Here is a 20,248-nt window from a genome sequence, read left to right as displayed (position 1 = left end):
GTTATGAAATTTCAAAGTGAAACACTCTGTATTGCTTTCTTGTACAGCTGGTCTATAGCTCGCTCCTTTCTGCCCTAATGTGGAGGAACGTTTTCATGCACTGATCGTTAGGAAATGTTAAGAGTGTCAGCAAGCAGGACAAGCATGACAAATGTCCATCTTTCTGGAGAGATAACATTTTCATCAAAGCTATGTACACATCATACATATTTTCCCAAATATTTGTGGCACAATTCATTGAACAGGGATTCTTTCCCCTCCCCACCGCCCAGTTTGCTTGAAGATGCAACAACGACCAATTCATAATATACAAAGAAACCAAGAGCCAATCCATAAAGAGAAGCCTGCCCCCAGGCTTAATTCAAGCAAGCCATTCATCGAGCTAATGTGATGGGCCTGTCAAATCCAGAACGTATCACAGACACATCAGCAACACCAACTGGCATGCAATGACCAGATGACTGAAGGCCCCACTGCCATGCTTTGATTGGTTCAAGCTCAGAAAACAATCTCCTTTGAGAGTTTAGACAGTTGGCTCTCCAAAAATCAAAGTGAGATTAAAAATAAAGATTTGGTGAGATCAAGTGCATACCAAATGTTTCCTAAATGCCAAGAAAAGATGATCACCTATCTCCATTAAATTTGTCAATGAGACTATAAAATTACCTAGTCCAGTCAGGTCTTTTTGTTTTGGGGAAATCTCTGCCCACACCAGATGGTCTTCATTCTGGAGGTCAACATTCAGAGACTCTCAGGCTGCTCTGAGATAATCAGCATATGATCATTTAACCAAGATGATGATGGGCAGGGAATTGCAAGGTACCTATCAAGGACCTTCTGGACAGTCCTGAGGTTACGGAAGTTCAATATCTTTCAAAGGTCCCTGAATCTTTAATTTGATGAGGGCTTAATTTGTGCTGATGAAAGGTAAAATTCTACCAGCTGGGGACATCGAACATCTTTTGCTTTCAATACACCTGAAGAGTGAATCTCATGATTATAGGGAAAGTTTGTTCCAGTTTCTCTTCTGATCAAATTGGCAACCAGTGAGCATTACCAAAACATTCTCAATTCCTACTAATTTAACTGAAGGGGTTTCTTTTTGTTCAGAAGTATTTCTTTTTGTCATCTTGCCTGCCTTGTAGAGAAGAGGAACTAAGAGCTTATCACTACTGATATTATCCTGTCATGGTATAAATATAATTTATTATCCTATGGTCTTGAGGTGAATTCTAGATAGTTGACATCTTTAATCTATAGTCAAAAGCTATTCTGATAATTTCACATTTTCCCACAAATACGTGTCTTCTATAAAAGGGTCTTCCTTCTGTATATCTGTGTACTAAGAATACAAGAAAATACCAGCACTTAATAGAGACACTTTATGAATCAAACCAGAAACATCATCTTAAAGATTGTTTTCTGGTAATTTACCTATTACTGGATTTATCTCAATGAATAATTCCATATGTGGCAAGTGTCTTGCTTATCATAAAGTTAAATAGGGCTAGTAATCAATTTCCACAGCAACCAAGAAGACTTATTGTGCAAATTTCTCTAATGAACAACAAGAGGCCAATTACATGGACAAGAGTATAGTTAGTTAGTTTCTTGAAACTGTTACACTAAAGTGGGAATTGTGGAAATTGTGGAGTTACTAAAGGTTTGCCAATCCAAGTATGAGGACATTTTTTTCAGTAGGTTGTGTTGCCAACCATAAATCTTAATAGTATTAAAATAACAGATTTTATACATATATGTGCACATATGGTGTACCAAAATGCAGAAAATTGTAACTTAACTTTTAGATGAATTCAAGCAGAGATGGCCAGATTCTCAAGTAATTCTATCCAAGAATAGTATTAAACATTGTTTATTATTTTTTTTTCAAATGTCTAGATTGGTCTCATTGAAGAAGGCAATTTAAATTACATCTTTGTAATTAACCTTTTTTCAACTTGGGGATGCATGCACTTATACTGAAAAGGAAGATAAACATTCAAAGAAATAAATCCGTTTCAGATTCTTATAATTATACAGCAGGCTAAAGTTACTATGATTATAATTGTATACAAAGTGGATGTTTGAGAATTTAGCATCTAGAGATATTTTCATAAAAATAATTAAGGGTTATAGCTGAACCACATTACAAATGAGACTGTGTGGGTCTTCAGTGTGGAGAATTTAATAGCATTAAGCCTTTTCATTTGCAGAATGATCTTGAGTATTTCAAGATTGTCATCATTTTTATTAGTGTTATTGACCCTCTCTATTTTCCTAATCCAGTGTCAAAATGTATTGAAGATAACAATTTACATGAAACATATTTTGCATCTTGGCAACTAATTACTGGGTAACTGGATAATTTACGTATTTAGAATGGTGTCTTGACAATCGTTTGGATTTCTTTGAAGGCTCTCTGTAGCCTTAAGAACTTGTTATGGCTGTTTATAAAAAAAAAATAATAATACCTACATATAACCAGACAGCAGATCTCAACTCTATCATGCCAAAGAGCCACTTGTTACACATTTATGCATGGGAATTTCAAAGCGCAGCTTTTAGGGTTCAGGATTTATTTTGCTTTATCATGTTGCAGAAGAATTCTGTAGCTACGACGAGCTAACAACACATCTAGTGAGAAATGGAATGGAACTGCGGAGAAAGCACACCACAGCAAACCGAGGTAGGAACTAAATCACAACAGGCCAGGTAGAAGAACCAGTGGTTGCTGACACCTCCCATTCAGGGGTCCAATCCATCATCGCCTGCTTACCTGTCTGACCCAGCATGCCTCAGCCATACATGCAAATTGTTACCATTATTGTTTTATTCATGAAACATATATTTTAAAGTAAAGGAGTCACTACCAGAATAAGCACCCTCAATGACATTTGTGCATGCAGAGCATCTGAACATTCACATTTAGATCCTCAGAAAACAGAGCCAAGGAATTGCATTCAATATGGAAACACATACTTTCTTTTTTCCAGGCACCCATACAGAAATAGCTATGGCTTGCTGTTTCAGGAACCAACTCATCAGTGAAGCCTGGGTTATAAAACCCTCCCTCAACTCCTGGCCCGTCCATTCTGACTTCTACACTTCTCAAACACACTTCAGTCCCTTCCACTGCCAGTCTTCATATGTGGGTGCATTACAAAGGAAAGGTGACTTATATTTGTAGGACTGGACACTGAGCATAGCCAAAAAGAATGAGTCAATGAATATCCTTATGAACACCAGATACACTCCCCCATTTATTTTGGATTTAAAAATTCGATGGAGGGAATGTTTTACTGGGTATAGAAAGTTGTAAAAAGGGAAATAAGGTGCTTGAAATTGAGTTAAAACTACAGGATCATCTTCAGTTTTTCTTCCTATGAGTTAGATGAAACCATGGTCTTAGATGGAAGACCACAGGAACGGGGTACAGGGAGTGTACATGTGTGTGCATAGGGGTGTGTGTGTGTGCACAAGGTGTGTTGTCATAGGAACAAGAGATCTGAAAAACAACTATACAGGGACAAAACATATCCTTTTCTTTGTGTCTTAGGAAAGAGGGAAAGGAGTTTAGAATGAACTAGGCTTCATCCTTCATCCTCTATGTGGCCTTGCATTGACCTTCACCCTGGGAACTAAAATTGTGGGTACTGCCTCCCCAGCAGACATGCATTTTCACCAAGACCAGACGAGAATTTCTCCCACCAGCTAAGTTAATTTCCAAGTAGTTGCCAAACACTAGAAGGAAGACTCTTACCTGTCACTGTAGGCAGCGGCAGTGGCGGGGGTAGGCTGGGCGTAGCGGTATGCAGCATAACCACCCTACAACACAAGAGGAAATTTGACTTAGGTACTCGGAGGAGCCCAATTCAGGATGATGCCTAGTGGTAAGATCACACCAGAAGAGCAGTTACTCAAATCTACCAATCTAAAGTTGTGGTTAATGAAAGCTTAGTATCAAAGCAGAAGGACAAAACACACTAGAGAGATGCGAGGTAGAATACCAACCCCAGCTGAATGTTAAAGGTTAGCAGTTGTAAGCACATCCCAAAGGGAGAACCCATATACCCTCTGAAGGAAACATAACTAAATGTTAATGGTGATTGTCTTCGGATAGGGAGCATTACGGGACATAATTTAAACACTCTTTATACTTTGCTGAACTTTCCAGATTTTTAAAATTGATTATGCTTTACTTTTCCTTATTAGATATTAACTTAAGTTGCATTCAAATGATCTTTGATTATTTCCTTACAAAATAAAAAGTATCAAGCTCATGCTCTCCTGTCTTACGTTTGTATTCATTTAAAAAATCAGATAACCTTTTGATTGAGAGTTTATTAGTAATATCTTGTATATGTGGTCATTTAACCACTAATACCATTGAAAAAGACTATCTTTTGCTTTCTAAATGTCACATAAGTATTACAAAAACGAATGGTGAACACATCTTAAAAATCCTGTTCTTTTGGCTAAAGAGAGCACGCTGCTATGTGTCACACTCGTTCAGATGGTGGAATTTTTTTGGTGTGGAATACATGGTAAAGTTTTCTAATTTGAAAATAAAATCATTAAGAGAGAGAAAAATCTGAAAAGAAAAATAATTAACATTTAGTTGCATGAACCAATAATTGCAATTGTTCAATTAAGCAAAGAGGACAAAAAAATGGACATACCAAAAAAAAAAAAAAAAAAAAAAAGGAAAGAAAATCGTGTTCAGTGGAGCATTAATTATCAAACTGTGAAAATAACAGAGCTTCTTGCTCAATGGACCACAGCAATACATCAACCACTGTGGTGTATGATCTCAGCACAATTAACAAACAGGATCCAGTTTCCACTGATAACACAAGGGCCGTTCAGGTTCTAATTAGAATACATAGTTTCATAATCCTCTGGGGGAAGGATTTTCCTCTTCACCAAAAAGGAGCAATGCAGGACAGAATGGTGTGTCAGAGGGTATCTATCAGCAAAATCCCGAGTGGGAGGGGCTCATTACATGTGGCCTCATGTACAGGGGGACACTAAGTTGTAGGATAGGAATTAGATGAAGCAGAGAAACTGCAAAAAGCATCTTTCAGAATGTAGGTAGACTGGTCTAAACAATTTCTTTGTACTGCCTCCTTGCCATGGCTAATTTTCAGAGTATATCTGCTATCTCTTGCATCGCAATTCAAAAAGGCCAGTTTATCCTTAAAGAATTTTGTTTTTTGTATCAGCCCCGGAGAAGATACATCCAAGACATCCTGACAGATAATCATCAACAATTTGGAGCCAGTTTAAAAAAAATTTAAAAAGTCTTTTTTGACGAACAATGTAGATGATAAAAAAAAGAGAGAGAGGTTTTAGTGTTCCAAACACCATGTTCTCTTATTAGGAATGGGGAAACTCATTAACGTGTGCTGAGGGGTTACAAAACCAAATCAATTGTCATACCAGCACTGAGTTCAAGATACAGAATGAGAGGCTGAGGAGAAATCAGGTCACCAGATTTTTGGAGCCATTTTTAAAAAACTGCTTGCCCATCATCTTAGCTTTTATGATGCACACAGAATGACAGAGGTGTGCAGGTATGCATATTAAACTTAATGAGGTAGGAGGAGATGAGAATTGACTAGCTGATTCCTAGGAGGTATTAGCTGCAACTGCCTGAAAGCACTGAGTGGAGAAAAAGTGTGGTGTGTGGTGTGTGGTGTGTGTGTGTGTGTGTGTGTGCGTGCGTGCGTGTGTGTGTGTGAGAGAGAGAGAGAGAGAGTGAGTTTTCTCTCTCTCCTAGAACAACAAAAACAAAAAACGAGCTTGTTTCAGGTGCCATGTAAATAATGATTCGGTGACTGTGCATTTGGTCCCAGCAAAGATTTCTAGCAATGACCCATTTGCAAACACTCTTGGTTTGAACTGTGCACATCTCCCCAAACTTCTGCAGTAGTTTCAGTAAAAGTAGGTAGCAAGTCTGATAAAAGGGGAGAACTGCTACAGTACAAATAGGATATAACAAAAATGAACCTCACTGACTACTAGGTTGATATTTATAGTAGCAACATAAAATACAGGTGTGTACACCTTGGGTCCTTCTGTACAACAGATGTGGTCACCTATGAGGGTTTGGGAATGACCTCTGCTCTATATATTTGTACATGTCTTGGCCATTTCTAGAATATAAGTGTGTGTTTCTATATGAGACAGGCACAAGTGCTCAATACCCTGATGTTTGTCTTTGTTATTCAGGCATTTGTTTACACTTATTCCTGATTGAGGAGTTGAGGTCACACTTTGCAAAAGTCTTTGGAGCCAGTAGAGAGATTTTGAATTAGATGAGTCGTCTTGTTGCTGTCCAGTGGACTACTTGGCGAATATGGTTAGTGCAACTAACTGAAATTCTAATTTATTTTCTTTTAGTTAATTTGAATTTAAATGTAGATAGCCACATGGGGTTGGTGGCTATACTACTGGACATAGCACAAATCTAAGTGATCCCTGAAATGTAGTAATTGGGGAAAGTGAATTAGGTGGCTTGAGACCTCCACCTTTATATATTGCACTCTCTTCCTTTGCTATTTTTCTTCTGTGTGAAGTCCATATTAGGGGAATGACAGAGTTGTGTATTAACTTAGTGTATGTGTGCATATACTGTAAAATGATCAAAAAAATACAAATTGCTTTAATTTTCCTTTCTAACAGGTGACTCTAATCAATTTTATTGCTCCTTATTTTGCAGCTCGCTGCGCATAGCCAGAACTTCTGCTGGGTTCTGGGGTAATGTCAGAAAAAGGAGCACTCATTTCCATTTGCTGTCACCAGCCTGTGTTCACATTGAACCTGGTGCTCCCAGACCTTATGACAAAAATGTGTTATTGACAATCAGATTCTTCCCACCAATAAATGAAAAGGAAAAGGGGATGACAGGCACAACAGTTTTACACCCCCATCCATAAAACATACTCATTTTTCACAGTGAAATATAAATGTGACTTTATATAAAAATACATTTTAAATGACCACTATGGATCCCCCCTAAGATGGACTTCATACGGCCACCACCACCACCACTTAATGTGGCCATTGAAGATATCCACTGGCATGGACAGAAAAGGTTCCTTTGGTAGTGAAACCTCTATAGGTCCCATGGCCTAGTTATCCATTAAGGACCTCAGATGATGCTCTAATAAAGCATTTTCATAATTGTACTTGGTGGGATACGAATATTGGTAGGGAATGGAAAGTATCCAGAACTAAATAGGTTTGGGAAATGCTGGGTTAAACAAAATAAAACCAGTTACTCCATTTGGGAGATTTCTTAACACAAAATTGATGAACATTGAGGATATCTAAGGCATCTCAAAGAAGTCTGAGAATGGGTATCAAGAATGGGTATCTGGCCGGCCCCGTGGTGCACTCGGGAGAGTGCAGCGCTGGGAGCACAGCGACGCTCCCACCGCAGGTTCGGATCCTATATAGGAATGGCCAGTGCGCTCACTGGCTGAGTGTGGTGCGGGTGACACCACACCAAGGGTTGCGATCCCCTTACCGGTCACGAAAAAGACAAAAAAAAAAAAAAGAATGGGTATCAAAGTTTGCACTTTATAATTATGCAAAAAGGTCTTGCAATAACCAAATAATGAATTAGTTAGAAAGAGAGGTGAAACCTTTGTGTGTGGTGAGGACATGGTCATAAGTAGAGCTGTAATATGTATGTGATTGCATGTGGACCCTTCAGCTTAAGCACATACGAAAGTTGTAATGGGCTTAACCACAGACAGAGGCTTCCTTTTTTTCCTGAGAATATCTGAGGGTCTGGTCTCACTTTATGCAAAACAGGGGTATCAGTATACATACAAATCTAATTTTATTTACTGTAACGTTGACGGAACATTTATAAAATGAAAAACTAAATATAAATCATGATGCTCTCATTTATCTGCATTATACATTCAGCTGTTTTGGAAGTGTGGCAGTGAAAATCCAGTTTTCTTGAAATATATGACAACAAAAGTTAATCTCAAGAATTTTAACTATTTTGCCCTCTCTTAGGTCCAAGTGCCCCTTTTCATATCCATCACATTTATTTTTTATTAAGACTTGATCAATTCTCATGCTAAAAGAAAGAAAAAAGACTTTGTTAATTGACTTAATAATGAATAAAAATGGGAATTGTAGGACATAGGAAAACCCATGTAATAAAACTCCCATTAATCACCCTCAGTTTCACATTCATCTTTCATTTTATTCCACAGCTGTAATATTGGTTATAGACCAAATTTGGAGATTCTCAGCCAGCTATACTACACAGATGTGTTGACTATGTTTTCTTCCTGCAAATTTGTTCATTTGGGGGTTGCTCCAGCAGCAATAGGTTTGAAAGCTAGGAATAGGAGTGAAATAAATTTCTGACCAGCTGTGTTGAAACCAGGGCGGGTTAAGTCAGCTGTTAGCTATGCTGACCCTTCTTGCTGGATGTGTAAGAGATTTTTGATTTAACCATTCCAGCTGACTCCAGGAACCCACTAAAAAAATTACCCAGATAATTGGTTCAATGAAACCCTCTAATTCTCTCACTGAATTTATATTGATTGAGCCTGGATACATTTTAAGCAAAAAAATTAATAGCCAAGCTAGACCTCCATTTTGATACACTTACAATCCAGCAAAGTTTATGGCCATGGCCAACTAAAATCAGTCCTGAGAACAGCCCTACTATTTGCAAGGAACTGCCTCAACCTGATCAGTGGACATATCAGAAGATAAGGAGATGACCATCACTCTTCTAGAAGAATTCACATTAAAACTGGAAAATTCAGTTAAGTCTTTTCTCCTTTTTTGTTAGAGAACATTTCCCCATCCCCAAAATTGTCTTGTTAGTAAAGATTTCACATCAAACCCCCAATCATCGTGATGATTTTCCACCAGTCGAGATTTCATACCTGCAGCAATTTATTGCCATACACAGGCTCTTGATACACTACTCTATAAGGAAACAGAAATGTAATGTTTTCAATGCAAAAAATGAAATAAATAAAAGAAAATGCATCAGTCAGACAGAAATTCCAGAGCAATTCATTTACAAGTTTGCTTTTTTTTCACTTTACAAAGACTTGGGAGTGACACACCAAATCAAAAGAGGAATCGAGCATTACCAGACACTTTTAGTTGCAAATCTCTGTAACAGAATATCAAAGAAGGTGGAGGTGGGGATCAAACCACACTAATTTTATTTGTGATATTACCTGTGTTTATTTTTAAAGAAGACAAAAAGATAATTTCATGGCTTCTTACCTTTCAAAGAATATTCCAACAGTTCCAAATTAACTATTTCAAATGTATCTCTTTATCTTGTGACTGGAACTCTCTGGAATACCTGAGGACTTTGATGCCTAATTATTGAGGCAGTTAAGACAAAAGCACAGTAGCAACCATAACTGCATCAACACCTTTACTTTTTAAATTAATTTCAATAAACAACACAAAGAGCAAAATGACATTTCATGAGTTCACGAATCTTACTGAAGCTACCAAAGCCACTTTTAATATGCATGACTCTTAGAAAACTTATGTATTTGTGTGTTTAAGAAAGCTACTGTTAATATACATGTCATTAACATGTCATCAGTTCATTCAAACCTAACATTGATGAGGACTTAGTAGAATCTTTGTACAGGCTGGGAAACAATTTCTGGATATGAGAGTTATTCATGGGTAAGGCTAATCTTTCATGTGAGTGCTTTGAATCTGAAGTGAAATTCTTCAGTTCCAGGGCAGACATCAAGGGAGTTGAACATTTTAAGGGATTTAGGGACCTGCTCTATAAAAGTATACATAGATACGTATGTATAAACTATATATATGTGTACATGTGTGTGCATATATACATGTATGTATATAAAATTATGTGTGTATATACACACACACACACACATATATATTTTCTTATATACTCTTGCCTTTCTTTCTCATTTAGTTTTACTTAACCTTCTTTAAATTAAAATCTTAAGCTTGTGGAGCTACACCTGTCAAAGATATTATTCCTCTCTCTCTCCCTCTCTGAGTTGTCATTGCTATGTGAATGTTTCAAGTACAGATATTATTCTCCAGTGGCCTGCCCACTCATGATGCACTCCAACATTCCCTCACTTCTTACACTTCTTTCCTTTTCTCCATTGCATTTCTCAAATTTTACGGTACAAGGGCAACAACTTTAGTCTGTGGGCTCAGTGTTTACATGTTGAACCCTGCAGCCAGATCATGTGGGCTCAAATCCCAGTGTCAGTGAAGGTTTCTGGACAAATTGTCTCTTTTCTGAAAAAAATGTTTCCTCCTCTGGGAAAAAAATGGAGGTAATGAGATTTCTCTTTTATGGGGCTATGGTGAGGAGGAGGTAAGGTAATGCTTATAATGTCTCTCCCATAGCAGACACTTCTATTCTTGATGGACTGTTGCCACCATGCCCCCCTCAACACACCTCCACCTTGGTGACTGACGACAGGCAGCCTAGTGCTGACCCTCAGTTGGCTCACACCAAAAACAGTGTCTCAGGATTAAACTTTGGGGGTTTTTATTTGGAGAATTCCTACTTGCCAGCTTTGCATGTTCCTGAAGCTATTTACACTTCTTATTCATCAGCACAAACATCGGTGAAATGAGGACACCTCTTTGTTTTAAGATATATGAATGGCAGAGTGACATGAATTCAGAAATAACTGTCTTTAGCCAAGGTGTCAACCTGAAACTTGTTATAACAGAATTAAGGAATGGTGTACAAATGCACTGGAACCTGGAGACATATTTGCTAGGCAACCCTAGGTTGCACCTAATGTCATTAAGCTTAGATCATTCCTAATAAAAGGAACACAGTTAACATTTGTATTTTATATCCGCTCTCTCTCTCTTCTCTTCCATTTTTCCCACTGCTCAGCACCCCACTATCTCACCCCAATTTCTACTGATAATTTTTCAATTCTTTTTTATAGTTCTAATATAATTTTCTTCTTTTTCTCCACTTTCAATATCATTAGTTACACAATTCAAATAGTTATCTTTTGATCAAATTCCATATTCTTCCATCTCTCCTTGAGAGGGTCGACCAACAAGTGTCTTGGTTACATTCAGTTAAGCACACTTATTTTTTGTTCCGTGGTCAATTTCTGGCATCATGAGATCTATAGCTTCATCCCTCAATATAACAGATGGCTTTGTAGGTCTAGAAAAAACTTAATCTTTCTACAGCAACTTTCAAATAGTTTGTATCACATCTACTATCACTGACTTATTTCCTTTAACTTCACCCACTTTTTGACGAAAATGAATTTGTTTAAATGTGCACCACAAAGTAATAATAGTGAGCTTGTACATTCGATATGCCTGTTATGAAAATCCAAGTCTTATCTGTGTGTGTGTGTGTGTGTGTGTGTGTGTGTGTGTGTGTGTGTGTGTGTGTGACGTTCTCAGGGAGGAGAGACTCAGGTAATGACCTTTCCTACATTCCTTTCCAACTCAGAACACCCTATGTCTTCTCTCTGAAGAGTAGCCATCCACACTGTGCCTCAGTATCTCCATTGAGACTAGAGGCAGTGGTTTTCCTGCAGTGCTCAGGTCCAAATAAGAAACTTTTGTTTGCTCAATGAGGAGCTGCCTTGGTTTTTACCTTAGTTTCTGGCCCACAACATCTCATAACAAGATGGTCCCCCTTGGCAATATCAGGGCCCTCTGCCCTTCATTCTCTCTTCTCCGAAAAGTTTAAGCAGGAGGTAATTTTAGATAGGAGGTTGTGGCTTGCCAGCTGCAGCAATCATGCAGATATTTCAAATTCTATGTGTTCAGACAAGCCCAGGGGGCTCCAACGCCAGGTAGTAGGGATGGAAAGTCCTCAGAGAATCAAGAGAGGGGAAGGGAGAGAACAGGGTACCTAGAAAGGGGCAGTAGCTCTGGAGTACATGCTATTATAGTTGTTGATGAGTTGCTCTGATATACACTGGAGTGCAGTATGATTTCAGGGGGAAGAATCTGAGAGTAGCCTCCCCTTGCCTTTTTAATCCCTTTAACCATCATCTCTTTAGAAATGGAGCACTGGGGACATTATCATTCATCAGAACATGCTAGTATCTCAAGGGAGAGGAGTAGAGGCTTGAAAAAATTATGTTCAAACCATTTTCCATAGGGGTTGCACCATTGTGCATTCCCACCAACAATGTAAGAGAGTTCCTTTTTCTCCGCAGCCACGCCAGCACTTATCTTTCAGTGTCTTTTGGATTTTGGCCATCCTAACTGGGGTGAGATGGTATCTCAGTGTGGTTTTGATTTGCATTTCCCGGATGCTGAGTGATGTTGAGCATTTTTTCATATGACTGTTGGCCATTTGCATATCTTCTTTAGAGAAATGCTTACTTAGCTCTTTTGCCCATTTTTTAATTGGGTTGCTTGTTTTTTTCTTGTAAAGATGTTTGAGTTCTTTATATATTATGGATATTAGTCCTTTGTCAGATGTATATTTTGCAAATATTTTCTCCCACTCTGTTGGCTGTCTTTTAGCTCTGTTAATTGTTTCTTTTGCTGTGCAGAAACTTTTCAGTTTGATATAGTCCCATTTGTTTATTTTTCCTTTGGTTGCCCATGCTTTTGGGGTCATATTCATGAAGTCTGTGCCCAGCCCTATTTGCTGAAGGGTTTCTCCTATATTTTCTTTAATAAGTTTTATTGTTTCAGGGTGTATATTTAAATCCTTAATCCATTTTGAGTTGATTTTAGTAAATGGTGAGAGATGTGGGTCTAGTTTCAATCTCCTGCTTTTAAAAAAAAAAAAAAAAAAAAAAAAAAAAAAAAAAAAAAAAAAAAAAAAAAAAAAAGATTACAATGTGCTTCTAACTAAGATGAATCTTGCTCTGTGAATGCTAGGGTACAGGAAATACTCGTAGTATTTCTTTCCCTTCAGTGAACTTAAGGCCATTCACCAGTGCTTGTTCTGCTGCAGAGGCGGGTGGTCTCATTGTCTCGTTTATTACAGTCCTACACACACACACCCCAGCAGCAATATGCCAAAGTCGTTGTCTTTCACAGAGCAAAATATTCAGGAAGATCTGCAAGATCCTAGTGACCTTTTTGGAGACAGGACAGAAACATGTGCTGGGCAAACTCTAAAATAATATTTCAGTAAGTTTTTTCTGTCACCTAATTGCATATTTGGAACTGAATGCCCCTTGAAAAATCTTATGGTCATTATGATATAATCAGTGGGAAAATGACATAAAAATTATTTGGCTAGTAGGAGTGGCTTAAAAACTGAGAGAGGAACAGTTTTCAGGTTGAAAACTGAGAGAGAAACTCTTTTCTAAACCTAGACACCAAAGTTAGGGAAATGCTGGACTTTCATGTAAATCTCACCCAAATAGCTTTGGGAGCTGCTGAGTGGGCTTCACGCAATCATAATGAATTTGTGAGACGTAAAAGCTCCTAAAGGAACTAAAAGCACAAAGATACATTTTTGTGGCTTTCCTCCCTAAATGGAATTTCTCTTTCCACTTTTGTCTAGATGCTGGCACGTTCCCGTCTCCTAAATCGACATTTTTTTCTCTATTTGCCTTGCTCTGTGCATTTTCTGATGTAACCTCATGCCCCAATCAATACAGACACGCACTGTCAATTTCTCTAGTCCATTCTTTTTTTCTAATTTGTAAAATCCCTACAGCCCCTGTCTTCAGGCAGCTTCTCCTTTCTGCTACACACAAATCTATGAGACAAGGACAAGATACCAATTTGAAATATACATAGGAGACCACAAATGAATGATTCGATGAATTATTATCATTTTTACATATGAAGAAACTGCAGCACAGAAAGGTGGATACTTAATAAATAATAGCTAAATTATAATTTAAAAAAATTTTTATTTTTAACTAGGCTCAAGAACATTCACATTTTTTTTTTCCCTTGGGTGGGTGTTAATGAAGATAGTTTTCTTTTTGGTGGATTTATTTTTAAGTCTCCATCCATTGTCTACTTTCTTCAATTTCCCAAGTTTAAAAAGAAAACAAATATCCCTAAACTCAACTATTCCAACTATGGTTCTAGGTCGTTCCATTTGCAGAATCTACCCACACATTATATGGAGGTGGAGGGTGCGGACCGATGTTTGGGTTAGTCAGGTATTTGAGGATATAATGAGCTCCAAATTGCTCAGCCACAGCCTGCCTCACCATTTAAAATGGCATGAACTGAAAGTCTGGAATAAGAGGACATGAGAAGGAGTGGCTTAAATTACACGAAAAAGAGAAATCAATTGTTCACTGAGTAAATGAAAGACACTCATTTTATTATGGAAAAAAATACTAACCCACAGAGTATTGTACAAATACTTGATGTAATAACAATGGAACTCAACTAAATCCATCATTGATGGAGATTCATACTATGCCTAAAAATTGTAGCAATTTGAAGTTCAAAAGGAATCAAATTAATTAACCAGCGACTTTATCATTATCTAGTAAATAATATCAATTTAACAAAAACTATGGTTTTATTTTTCTTTTGGTTGTCTAGTCTATTAAACAACAAATATGATTCTATGGACTTCTTTGAGTAAATTTTTTACAACAACAACAACAAAAAAATATGTGATTTAGAGAATACCCCCTGATACTGCCCACTTATTTTAAGTTGTGTTTATTCTAAGTCATTTTTATGACACCGATGCTCACATCCTAACAGGGGTGAATAACTACCTCTAGATCAATGTAGGTACATTTAATTATGGTCGCCATCATGAGAAGTATACTACTCTTTTCTAAAAATGAAAAGTTTAATGAATTGTTACCCTTTAGCAAACAATTTTAAGTCAGGTACCTGTTTTGTGGAAACAGAGGGAATAAAAGGTTAAAGATATAAGGGCTTAATGCTCAAGTTGACATACACTTTGTTAGGAGAATTAGAACATGTTTCTTGTTCAAATAATCCATGTCCAGAGAGACAAAGAGATAGAGAGACTTTCTAGGGCTGTTGTGATAAATAAATAATTTTATTTATAAGGAAAGCATCAAAAACATCAGCCATGAAAATATCTTTTAACTCTCTGAAGCTGGTAATCACAGCTGTTATCCTAAATGTTATACTGAGAGCACACAGACCATATTGAAAACTTTAGAGACATTTTCTTTGGGGGTGGGATGGGGTCTTTAATTTGACATGAAAGATATGTCACCTTTTTTGTGGGGGGAGTTGCAATTATTCTGAAGTTGATCAAGAAGTTAATTCCACTTAACTAAACAGCAAGTCCACTGGATTCTCTTTCCTACAGTCTAGGAAGAGGAAATTGACCATGTCGAGGAGCGGCGTTAGCAGCAAACTTGTAAAAAGAATGACTCCGGGAAGAAACAAGGACAGCATGCACGTTAATGAATACTTACATAAATGTCTGCACCATAAAATCCATCCTGGTAAACAACACTGCAAGGGTGCACACACAAAGAAAAACATCCATATTAGTGCATTTCCCCATGCAGACACACCACCCCTGCATGGGCGAGGTTAGTCTGGTCACAAGATCCGAAACACAGGAACCGAGGATAGTGTTCACATTGATTAAGGAGGTTGGAGACGACAGCAGGTGATCAAACCGAGAAAATTAGGCTGGGGTTTGGTGTTGGCCCAGAATTAGGAAGTGGAGGTGTGCTGGGTACCCAACTTCCCACTCTCTCAGGAGGGGGTGTAGAAACACACAGATTTGAAATGCAAAGAGGACTGAGGTTTATTTGAAGTGGTCTAAACACACATGAGCATCTTAAAAGGTCAGAGTTTGCAGTCAAGCCACATAGCTCTCTCTCCTCCCGCCAGAAAACCCCACAAGACACAAAACATCTGTTTAAAAATATGATTGTAAGGGTAGAGATAAAGATTGTAGCATTTTCCATGTGAGTTATAGCTGAATGGCCTTAGGGGAACTGGGGAACCCAAATAGTTTTAGAAATTTGCTTCTATATATTTTTAGAGTGTAGTGTTATATTTGGTAATTTTGTGTGCCATTCTTTTATGGTAAATGTAGGAGAATATCTCGAGTGTGTACAAGAATATATGTATGTGTTTGTGTATACGTGTGTGCTTTGCGTGCATATATGTCTGCATGTATGTACAAGTGTATTTTGCACACACACATGTGTTAGTATGTACATACGTATAGGAATGCATATATGTATGTGATCATATCATGCCCATGCGTATGAATGCATGTGCGTGCATGTGTGTATGAACGTACATGTATGTATGTGTGTATATGTATGTGTGTGTACTCATATGTACATAGGTATGTGCATGTGTATATCTGTGTGTATATTCATATAAATTGTATCCAGACTAAGTAAAGCCTCCCATTACGACTGAACAAACCCAACCCCACAGTAGCTCTCTGATCACCAATACTGTTATCATCCTGGAAAGAAGAAATTTCAAAGGGGGAGGAAAGGAAATGACCTGGGACTTCTCCAGAAGTTTCTTAGTATACTTTGAGTGAAACAGCCAGGAAAAGAAGCTCATGTGATCCTGAGAAATTGACTTAAATTTCCCAAGCATTAAAATAGACCTAATGAGGATTATATGTAGCCTGCACACCTTCGTGGGCTTTTGTAAAGATCGCAGGATATCTTGAATATAAAAACGCATGTTTCTAAACACATGTTTTTCAGAGGATAGTGGCTGCTATTAATAACCTTCCCTGATAACCTTCCCATGGAGTTTCTAGATGATTTACGATTTTGGCAAAAGACCCGTGAGCCCCACCATTGAATGAAGCCCGGGTTCTAATAGAAGCACAACTTTGATTCCCAAAGGATTTCAGCAGGTTTCAGTGGCAGAGCGGACCCACGTGTAAGCCAAGCACATTGAGCCAAGGGAAGGCACTTTACAACACACACACACACACACACACACACACACACACACACACACACGGCAGTGACACTGGTTTGCTGGAGAACATTGTAGTGTGCTTCTCAGAGCTTTTCGAAGTTGATTGACTAAACCCAAGTACCATTATCCTTTAAAATGTGGCAGGGTGAAGGAGGTCGGTAGCAAGAGCTCTCAGCCATTGTTCATTTTGATCCGGGAGGGCTACAAGTTCACGAGGGCACTTGTCAAGCAGCATAAAACCCTAATCCAGGATACCAAGGTGTGCAGCATCCTGAGATATGCTTTGAATTCTCTTTCAACATTCCCAACATTAAAGATAGTGTCTGTTGGGGGTCAGAAGGCAGGGCCAACCTCTGCCCACAGGACTTGGGACAGATCTGATGAAACGGAGGTGAGCAGCAAATATTTAGTCTGGGCCCCAAACCACAGCACTGATCATTTAGCCATAACAAACAGCTTCTGTCCCATTCGTTCATGCCATCGTGCCTTTGCGCATGCTATTCCTTGTGCTATGAATGCCTTTTCTCCCAATATCCTCATCCAAAGGAAGATAGATCACCATTCAGGGGCCAAGCTGAACGGGAAATGTATTTGAGTTAAATTGCAGCCTCTGAAGCCAATAGCTCTGTGTCTTTGAGCAAATTATTTAAGATATCTGGGCTTCACTTACTCATCTGTAAAATGGGAAAAGAGGTCAGCAAGTGGCCAGCTCAGGGAGGATTTAGTGAGATCATACTTGCAAAGTGGTGAACTACATGCTAATGCTGTATCTCTAACTAAATGTCACCAGCTCTGTGAGCCAATGCCCACCTGAAGCTAAGTTATTTCTCCCACCTGAGAACACCAATATCACTTTTTCAGACCCTTATCTGGGCCACTCACCAATTTCCCCTTATTAAAAGTATTTGTGTATGTGGCTCATTTTGCCATTAAAGTTGTATCCAGTGGCTTATTCAATATTCTATCCCACTTAATGCCTGACACATTCCTTTGTACATAGAAGATGCACAAAAACCACTTCTTGAGTGAATAGTGCCTATATTTAAAAGGAGACATCGGGCATTAAGAGGTGGCAGAAGCTGACACTGAGTCATTTCTTTATCAACTCCACGTAGAATTCAATAATGGACCAGGAGGAGGGATCCTGCTGTCTCAGGTTGGTCTCTTATTTGGTTATTTATCAATGGCTATTGCCAATGGAGGAGGACAAGAGGAATTAGATCAAAAACTTGATCCTGAGTTAGGAGACCTGGACAAGAGACTGGGCTTAAAGTTCCAGGTGTGATCAAATTATGACTATTTTTAACCAGATACTTATATATATTTAAATATGGAAAACAATGCCTTCTTCTAAATTTTTCCAGATGGAACTTCATCTGTCTTCATTCTTCTGTGAATTGTGGAGAGAGGAGCCCAACCTAGGCTTTGGGGCTCTTCCAGTGGGCACATGGTGTAAACTAGGATTGGAGCCACCTGACATGGCTGAGGCTGAGTTCTTCCACCGTGACAAGTTATGGTGCACTGTGGCCAGTCGCGTGCTACCATGTCAAGCCTATTTGTACCAATAACTCCCAGAAGTAAGATAAGAACATGGCCTGATGTTTGCCTTTGGGAAGTCTTTGCTCAGTAGGATAACCTCAACACCATCCTTTGCCCTCTGCCTTGGGCCAGGGAAAATTATTTTGGGAATTCTGACATTCCACATTTATGAGATGTTGAACCAAATAAAAATTGTGATGGAGCCTCCTCCTTTTGACAAGCTCACACAAACTGAATGACAAGTACCACTTCTCTGTGATTGAAAGGTTTACTATATCCCCGACCACTATGCCAAGATATGGGGAAGAGAGAGAGCAAGACCCCCCCCCCCAGTAAACCTGCCCTCCAGAGTTTACAGGGAGTGAGGCACACAGTCACAAAGCCACACATATCAGTGTAAAATTGCAGCCGTGATAGGTGCTGCAGAAGAGAGGAATTGATGTGCCCTGAATATGTGCTGGGAGGAGGCAGGGCCAACAACAGAGACAAAGAGGCTGAGCACGCAGCACAAAAGTCTCAAAGCCTTAGCCAGGTAGAGAGGAGGGAAGAGCAGGTAGGACAAAGGGAACAGCGGAGGCAAAGCTGGAAGGTGCCTAGTTCCTTGGAGTGCTGAGAGAAAGGGCATACGTTCAAGCTTTAGGGTCTTCAGAAGCTCACCAGAATGTGGTGGCTTCATGGAGAAAGGATGTCAAGAACTCTAGCTGCTATTATAAACAACATATGAAAGGATTGCTCGTTTTCAGTGAGTGCAACACATGCATGTTTTCGAGAAAAATGAAGGACAAGGTGGGCAATCTACCTTCACGATGAATCTAAAAAACAAGGAGCCAGGGCTGGCCAGTTAGCTCACTTGCTTAGAGTGTGCAAATAACATCAAGGTCAAGGGTTTGTATCCCCTCACCAGCCGGCTGCCAAAGACATATACAAACAAAAATAAAAATGCATTAAAAATAAAATAAAATAAAATAAACGAGGAGACGATATGGTCGTCCTTGTTGGCAGTGTGAAATGAAGCCACTTACTGGCTGCTGGTGTTACCAAAATGCTATGTGTTTTTCTCCTAAGTTACTAGCAAGGGCACAAACACCATTACTCCTACTACTCATTTATAGAACAATCACTACAGGTCAGTCCCTAGTCTGAGCATTGTGTGTTCCTTATCCCATGGAATCCTCATAATCCCCCTGTGAGATGGACAATATTATCATCACCTCTTTAGAAATGAAGAAACTGAAACAAAGAGAGCTAGTTATTAACTTAGCTGGGATTCTAGTCCAGGTAGTTTGGATCCAAAGCCTAAACTCTTAATTACTATGGCAGGCAGTGGTGGTCAAACTTGAGTGGGCATCAGCATTACCTAGAGGACTTGCTGAAACACAGGTGGCTGGGCCCAATGTCCGGCCCAAAGGATCTGATTCAATAGATCTGGAAGGGAGGGTCTAAGAATTTTTATTTCTAACAAGTAACAGATGATGTTGATGCTGCTGGTCTGAAGACTAAGAGAATTTTTGCTCTATGGAACACCCCTCACCCCTGGAAGGGTTAATTTACTTTACATTTGATACAAAACTGAAGGTCCATCTCCTAGGTCTTATTCTAAAGGAGGAGATGGATGTAGAAAAGCTCTTAAACAAAGTCTCAATCTAGTTTCCAAGAATGTGTTCAAATACTTTGTAAAGCCTCATCAAATAGGTGCACTTGAGATATCAGATACAAAAGGGAAGGACAGGGTTCATCTCTAGGAGGCAGCTATAGATAAATTAACCACAGCACAGTCACCAGAGAAGGGAGTTGCTGTCTCGTATTGAACAGGTACAGTCCT

At 38.8% G+C, this 20,248-nt stretch overlaps 1 protein-coding gene across 20 annotated transcripts in view; it reads right to left on the bottom strand.

Moving 5' to 3' along the window:
• RBFOX1 (RNA binding protein, fox-1 homolog (C. elegans) 1) overlaps nucleotides 1-20,248 on the bottom strand; it is a 593,087-nt gene that overhangs the window by 32,923 nt on the left and 539,916 nt on the right. For 12 of the 20 annotated variants that reach the window (XM_008566382.1, XM_008566379.1, XM_008566391.1 and 9 more), the window contains 2 exons: nucleotides 8,925-8,967; nucleotides 3,761-3,825 (listed from right to left, as the gene is read on the bottom strand). In XM_008566382.1, the coding sequence (XP_008564604.1) occupies nucleotides 3,761-3,825; nucleotides 8,925-8,967 (108 nt within the window). Of the gene's footprint in view, nucleotides 1-3,760; nucleotides 3,826-8,924; nucleotides 8,968-15,392; nucleotides 15,433-20,248 lie in introns of all 20 variants that reach the window. The other 8 variants (XM_008566380.1, XM_008566388.1, XM_008566394.1 and 5 more) reach the window with 1 other exon arrangement.

Source organism: Galeopterus variegatus, unplaced genomic scaffold (genome assembly GCF_000696425.1).
Source record: "Galeopterus variegatus unplaced genomic scaffold, G_variegatus-3.0.2 Scaffold238, whole genome shotgun sequence".
In the NCBI taxonomy this organism is placed as follows: Eukaryota; Metazoa; Chordata; class Mammalia; order Dermoptera; family Cynocephalidae; genus Galeopterus; species Galeopterus variegatus.
Note: the sequence above shows the minus strand (reverse complement) of the source record. Positions and strands in the feature narration are given on the sequence as shown.